The sequence below is a fragment of the Cibotium barometz genome, chromosome 56 (genome assembly GCF_041138505.1).
Source record: "Cibotium barometz isolate CiBa-2024 chromosome 56, ASM4113850v1, whole genome shotgun sequence".
In the NCBI taxonomy this organism is placed as follows: Eukaryota; Viridiplantae; Streptophyta; class Polypodiopsida; order Cyatheales; family Cibotiaceae; genus Cibotium; species Cibotium barometz.
The window spans coordinates 39702040-39709332 of NC_141101.1; the positions used below are offsets into that span (position 1 = coordinate 39702040).

The following is a 7293-nucleotide window of genomic DNA, read 5'->3' on the forward strand; positions in this document are numbered from 1 at the left end:
CTTCTGCAGAGAACTAAGATTGATAGACCCTATCAGATGACACTTCTTGCTTGTTGCCCCACATCAACCTAATCCTATTTCAAAGAAAACAAAAGAGAAATGCTACATGGTGCCAAATGCTCTCACACCCACAGCAATAACAAAATCAATCCCAAGCTTGTATTTCAAGCTATAAGGAAATTCTTCTTTAGAGCATCAGTTTTGGCTATGAGATTTATTATATGTTATATGGGGACCACAAAGCTCTAAGTTTCGTAAGTTGGTTCAATTATTTGTATATTGAGTTTCTCATTTATCTTTTAAACCATTTATATATAATGAGTTATCGTTGCCTTTTAAATTTCTTCTCTCAGTCAAGGATTTTTTTTTCACTTTATATTTTTTAACAATAAATCATCAAGTTTGGTCGGATTATTGTTGAAATTTATCAAATTGACATTATCCTCTCTTTTTTTTTCCAATAAGTGATATTGACATTATCCTCTTTTTTGTTCCCAATAAGTGAGCCTATTAAAATTCCATATCACTGAATGCTTTTTGAATTGACAAAACAAAACAACCCTCTTTTGCTTGCAAACAAAAAGTCATCATCAAAGTCCCCAAGGTGGTAGCCTAGTGGATAAGGTTTTGGACTTTCTATGGGAGGTCCTAGGTTTAAATCCTCTTGGGGACACACCTCATACTAAGGGTATGCTTGCGTGCAGGTGGGCACATAGATTGCCATCTACACACCTTAGGCCGTCATCGCTTCATCATCCTGGCACTTGCTTCCACCCTCGTCTTCGGCAATCTTGCGATGACAATAGTGTGCAATGCCTTCCCTTCAAGGTCATGCTCTAGATCATGAAGGATGTTTGCCTCGGACATCAAAGATTGCAACTCCCATACCAAAGCTGTGCAAGGTGTTCACTCCAATTGGCCAAGTGACTAACTTATGGGGTTCGTGTGGCCTATCCACTGCCTACAAAGTGGCTAATATTTGGAATGGTGATACCTCTTGTTGTAATGTGTGGTGAATAGTATGGTGTGTATATGTAGCTAGGTGAAATTCTCGTGTGCCACTAGGAATGGAATAAGACCTCATGAAATTCCCTAGTCACACACGAGTGAAATTCCCGTGTGCAACTAGGAATGGAATAAGACCTCATCGTAAAAACAATCATCATCATCATAGCAAAAACACCAGCACTACACAACATCAAACTCTTTCTCTATTTGAAACTCAATCTCAAATATCCAGATGCTAGACATGGATCTCATTCCAAGTCCCACAATTTTTAACCCATTATCGCTAGAATTATTACTTTTTTAAATTATTCTCCTTTTACTACTGTCATATGCTATTTGTTCAAGTTAAAATATAAAGAAAAACCACAACACAATGATCAACTAAATTTAATTTTACAAATGATTACACAACTAGTGGTGCCTACATGTTTTTGAACGGTTTGTTATGACAAGAGACCCCGTATACGTATGTCCTTAAAATTCAAAAAGCCGAAGAATCAGTACTCAAGCATTGAAGATGAAGGATAAAGTAATTGGTTCAAACAGTGCTCTATGCTAACTAAGGTCCAATCACATATATGTTGAAGACACAAAGTCCAAGGTCTACCCCCACGTGACAACCAAGCAGTACTGCCGCAATCCCAACCCTTAAAAGTGCACGAACTCATTCACTCCTGAAATGTGGGATAAACTAGCACCCAGGCACCGCACGCCTCACACACGCAAAGAATGGGCTCCCAACATACCCTCCCTCCATCCGAGCAAGTGTGGGCCCATAACCTTGATGGCACTATGTCCAACACCCACCCTGTGCGAACAAGCATCGGGCATAACACAATTGTCCCCCAAATCACCCCTAAAAATGTTAGGCCCGAGGAGATAGTTTTGGCATGATCCCAACCCTTTGAGGTTTGCACCCCCCCCCCCCCCCCCCCCCCCCCCCAAAGGCTCGACAAACGTGCGACAAACTGGCACCCAAGTACCACATGTCCACATGAGAAGGTCAACTAGCAATATTATACACATCCAACAAAATTTATGGATTTGCATTTCATCAATCTAAGAAATGATAAACATACAAAGGAAGCAATTCAAGTACGGAAGAATCCACCAAGATCCATGAATTTGAAATCCATGCAAAGAAAGCAATTCAAGCTAGGAAGATGCAACTCATTTCCTTGAGGCAAAGGTAGGCTACAAAGTAGTCAGTGTAAGGCAAAGCCCCAATTCAAGCAATGCAAATCCATATGATAGTTAAACCTCTTAAACAGGAAAAGTTGGCAACAATGCAAGGTGCCAATCTACCACTTTGAAGTTTGAGCATATGGTTTTTTAAGCAATGTGACATGAGATAGTTTGGGCAAAAGCAACGTGCCATGAGATCAAGTCCAAGAGGAAAATCTACGCAATGAATGATGCCCAGCCAAAAGATAATGTATAAGATTAAATGTTGGCTTGCATTCAGACCATGCACCATGCTCGATGACTTTTTAGTGGGGATGATTGGATACCTTGCAGGTTGACTTATCTAGCACCATTATTTCTCATAATCCCCACAAACATATACCCTGCCACACCACACTAAAAGAACACTGTCATAGTTGGGATGTTTAGCAACCTTATAACTTGGCACTTCTCATGCCAAAAAGGCTTAATCTTATTCAGTCTCATGTCGTGGTTCTCAAAGGGAAGGAGGGTTGCAAAGCCTCTAAAAGCGAGGACACCTTTGAATGAAGCTTTAGATTCCCTATAGGCAAATCCCCTCCCTATGCATAATTGGAAACAAGTACGTAACCTAAACATGAGAATCATTATTTTTTGGCATAAATTCCTGTAAATAATAATAACTCATTTTATTAACTTCCTTACAATATCGCTTCCTGCTAAAACACAGCTATATTCTTATTTTCTGAATGTCCTCATCATATTAGTTTCGGACCTCAGCCACCATTTTTCAAATGGCACTATCTATCACTGATGCACCTGACATACGGGCATATCCCCAATCAAAGATTAGCAGCAGACAGTGGCATATCTGTTAATTTTCATTCCAGCCACCATTTTTCAAATTGCACTATCACCGATGCACCTGACATACGGGCATATCCCAAATCAAAGACGGCAGCAGACGGTCGCATATCTGTTAATTTTCAGTAGTATGAGAATCCTTCACTATGCTCTGTATTGAAGTCATGGCAGGGCCTTGATGGGCACCTTTCTCTTTCATTGCAAGAATTTCTCATATGTCAGACAACAAAGCAGTCTCGATTTCCTCCAATGACTTCCCCTTTGTTTCTGTAACATTTTGCCTGACAAACAACACTGCTACGAAACAGACTACAGAGAAAAAAGCATATATTGAGGGTGCTCCCAGTTGCTGTAACAGCTGGAGAAACGTTAATCCCACAAGGCAATTTGCAATCTGTTGCCAAGACAGCAAATAAGAGCTCAGTGAAGCTCAACCAGAGAATTAAAGTTGGCTTCATCTTCCCAAAATTGCATTCGTTAAGAGAAGCAAAACACTCACCCAATGCACACACATGCTAACAGCCATTGCTTTTGCCCGTATACGATTTGGGAAGATCTCTGGTAAGAGTAAGGCTGGAACAGGTCCTACTCCCAAAGCAAATGAAATGACGTACCTGCATAGGCCTCTACCTTTAGCATATGAACCAAGTGCATCATGCAGATTAAAATGTTTAAATCATCTTACTTACATAAGTGTCCAAAAGAGCGAGAAACTCCCTTGCATGGAAGAAAAGGCTGAGATGCCACCTACAAAAGCTTGTGATGCCATAGCCAGACCCTGCATGCACAAAACAGACCCACAGATGACATAGCGTGGTCCCAGAGTACCACCAAATATCAGGAGAACAAAACCAACCTTGAAAACCTCCACTCTAGAAGGTACAATGGTAAAACGAGGCTAACTCACCATGCCCATAAAGCTCCAAACAAGCAGATTCCGCCTCCCTTGGCTATCCATCAGGCATGCTGCTACGCAAGAAGCTGCATGAATAACACAGAAATTGACTGCATCAGAAGGCATTTCGATCTTGTGAACAGTCTCCCAGACTTCCAACACTTAGGAATCTCTTACTATCAAGTCCATGGCAGGTTCTTTCTCTTGTATGTGTAATGCTGATACATTTTTGTTGCTTCAATTGGATTCACTTCTATGGAAGGAAAAAAGCAGCAGAAACATGTAACCCAACAACAACTCCAAAAAGAAGAACATACCAAGAAGATTCACAATTCCAACAGACACACTGGCAACCAAATCTGAGGTTATTCCAGCATTTCTGAAAACCGTCGAGGAAAAATAGAAAACAGCATTTATTCCTGCCAGCTGCTGGAAAGCAAACAAGGCTGCTCCAATTACCACCACTGAGTACGACCAAGAATTTTGGTCAGCTTTCTAAAACATATAAGCAATAGCTACTCAAGGCCAAAACTTCCTGATGTTTGCACATAATCATAACCTGACTGCTACACATTGAGCACAACGAAATCTTTTAGAGAGTATGATTGCAATGTACAATTGTACTACCTTTTCTATAGCGATCTGTTAACAATTCATTGAAGGTGGCTTGCTCATCCTCTTCATGCCTCTCACTGCGTATAAGATTGTTAAGTGCAGCTTTGACATATGCTCCTCCCCATAACCTTTCAATTTCATGTTCCGCCTCTGCTAATCTTGATCTCTGGCAATTAGCAATCAGGAATGAAACATTTACATACTCAACACTACGGCCCATTATCTGAAGTCTGAGAACCGGTAAGACTGAATTCCCATTCACAAACGAAGACAAGCACACTACTAGCAATGAAAAGAGTCAAAGGCAGGGACAGAAAAAGCAAGCATACATTATCATGGACTCTCAGACAGAGATATCTTAAAGGAAGATTACTAGAAGAGAAGATGAGACCTTGAAAAGCCAACGAGGAGACTCAGAACAAAATTCCATTCCGAATGCAAGTATTGCAGCAGGAAATGTGGATATCCAAAAGCACTTTCTCCAACAAAACATGAATCAAACTTCTAGCAACAAAGCATAGGTACAACAAAAAACCCTTCCACGGAAACTTGAATGTGCTAGTAAGCAAAAAGGCCAGCATTTGGCATCAACTTCAAATCCTTATCAACCTACCAACCGGGAATAGTTGCTACTGGAAGACCAACAACCAGAGCTCCGAGTATACCAAGGCATGTAGCAATCTGACAGAGACTACCATAGGTGCCACGTACAGCCGTAGGTGAAATCTGCAGATTTGCAATGCAGTTGTAGTGATGTGCCTCATAATAGCATTTTGTGCCCAATAATAGCATTTACCAATCATGTCTGAAAGCGAAAGAAGTGAACATGAAACTACTCCACCTCTGAGACGTAAAGCGCAGTCACTGGCCCCCCAATGCCAAGACCTAAGCCAACCAAAAAGCGACCTAGAATCATCACACCCAGGTCTGGTGCTGATGCACTGCACAGCAAGGAGACATAATTAGCCTGTCGAAAGAGATTCGGACTGCATGAAAGCACCATACACATTTTTTTTCACCTCAATTCCTGATGCAAACAATAAATCACCATTAAAGAGGAAAGCCCAGCCTTCTTTCTAGCATGGTCTTGGATGAATTGGATCAAGACCACAGGATGAATTCTGTCTGAAGCCAACACAATAAAGCTACTCTGCAGAGATGATTAATTAGGTTTGTAATCATTGGTACAGACGGATGACTTCTAACCTAGCACATGCTCCCAGTATCATCGGGATGGTGCTCATCTGAAAGCAACGACGGTGACCAAAGCTATCTGCAATAATTCCACTTGCTGCACAGCCTAAGAAAGCCCCAAACAAGCATATGCTCACAACCCATCCTGCATTGATTTGCAGCCATTGCAGTGGCCCCACATCAGATATCGCGGTCAAAAACCGCTAGCATGTGGACTACTGATCACACCTGCCTCACCTTGTGCTAGCGTATTGCCAGCAAACCCTAGATCGACAGCTAAGTGTTGCAGTGGAGCATTCACAACCCTGCGCATCAACACACCACAGAAGCCGTGAACTTTTAGTGCTTTGAAGGTCACATCCTCTGCGATTTGTACCTGTGAAAAATGGCAAATCAAGGATGTGGAGGCAAAAAGGAGGTGATGACAAATGTAAGTTAGACGTGTGAATGGTGATGATGAAAATGATAATGACCGTAGTTCTTACCCCATGTGGTATCCATAGAGAACTGCAGAGAGAAGGGCGATGCAGACGTGAGGTACAGAGAGGCGCCACGACGGGGACAATGCAGGAACCTCAACTAAAGGATCGAAAGACACCGACATTGCGGCAGCACCTGCAAACCAAAAATAAATATATGAAAAAAAATTGCAGCGATCTTTTATTTTATTTTTTGATGCAGCGATGGCTGCGAGCTAGGGTTTGAAGGCATCTGCTGAGGTTTCCAAAACTCCTGCAAGGTGGGGTTTCAGAAAGGCAGGCATGATGTAACTGCAAGAGCGCGTACGGCAGGGACAAAAAAAAAGGCAACGATATTTTGCCTTCGTTCTGCGAGATAGGTTTTCTTCCCTATCTCTGCAAGCTAGGGTTTCAGAAATCCAATTTACCTGCCAAAGCGCCTGCGCCATTAAAGAAAATGCAGCGATGGCGACAAGAATGTCTGGGAGATAGGGTTAGGGTTTGTACGGGAAGCCAAAAGTGCAGGCAGAAGAATGCAAAAGGTTACCTGAGAGAGCATGCGGGAGTAAGGGCAGGCGCTTGTACATGGCGAAGGGGCTTTCCACCATTTGGCGATGGCGAAGATGATGATTTAATCGCAAAGCACCACACGGTACGCAGACACAAACACAGACGGACGGAACACCACACGGTGCACCGACACAGACACAGAGACGAACGGGGGGAGAGAGAGAGAGAGAGAGAGAGAGGAGCTCTGGAGTCTGCTCTGAGACTCCGAGGCGCCCAGCCCCGCTGCGGTCTACCTCACCAGAAAGAAAATGTGTCTCAATCGCCACGTGGCATCACTTGGCTCTCCTCCCCACGGACACGTGGCGCTCTTGGTTGGAATTGTGGGCTTAGATCATTTAACATACCATCTCAACAAAAAAAAAAAGGGTATTTTTCCTCTTTTGTAGTACTTACTTTAAGCATTACCATTAATTTTTTATTGGTTGTAAAAAATGTACTTTTAGAGCACAGAGCCTCCGTGCCAACAGACCACGTGGCAAAATAAGATGGCCACAAAGAGTGACACCTGGGTGAATGTGCAAAGGA

The 7293-nt window shown here is 42.5% G+C and overlaps 1 protein-coding gene across 9 annotated transcripts; it reads right to left on the minus strand.

Moving 5' to 3' along the window:
* Positions 1-2913: 2913 nt before the first annotated feature.
* Positions 2914-6974, minus strand: LOC147607212 (putative plastidic glucose transporter 2). Of its 9 annotated transcripts, none has more exons than XM_086791574.1 (13): positions 6746-6970; positions 6226-6355; positions 5978-6045; positions 5753-5885; positions 5388-5487; positions 5158-5272; positions 4938-5029; positions 4559-4712; positions 4249-4395; positions 3944-4041; positions 3726-3814; positions 3536-3650; positions 2914-3430 (listed from the first exon to the last, which is right to left on the minus strand). In XM_086791574.1, the coding sequence occupies exons 1-13, from the start codon at positions 6804-6806 to the stop codon at positions 3248-3250; spliced, it is 1485 nt and encodes a 494-aa protein (XP_086647700.1). In that variant the 5' UTR covers positions 6807-6970; the 3' UTR covers positions 2914-3247. The 9 variants fall into 9 exon arrangements, with proteins under 9 accessions (XP_086647700.1, XP_086647690.1, XP_086647691.1 ...); XM_086791564.1 differs by having other exon boundaries at positions 3944-4017; positions 6746-6969; XM_086791565.1 differs by having other exon boundaries at positions 5753-5846; positions 6746-6960.
* Between the last annotated feature and the right edge of the window lie 319 nt (positions 6975-7293).

Bases quoted from the DNA above. Each gene is read 5' to 3' on its own strand.
- LOC147607212 (XM_086791574.1), bottom strand. From the start codon at position 6,806: ATGGTGGAAAGCCCCTTCGCCATGTACAAGCGCCTGCCCTTACTCCCG. The intron at 6,356-6,745 runs GTAACCTTTTGC...TTTGGTTTGCAG, and splicing joins ACTCCCGCATGCTCTCTCAG to GTGCTGCCGCAATGTCGGTG. The intron at 5,030-5,157 runs AGGTTGATAAGG...TCATGTTTTGTT, and splicing joins AGCAACTATTCCCGGTTGGT to GGAGAAAGTGCTTTTGGATA.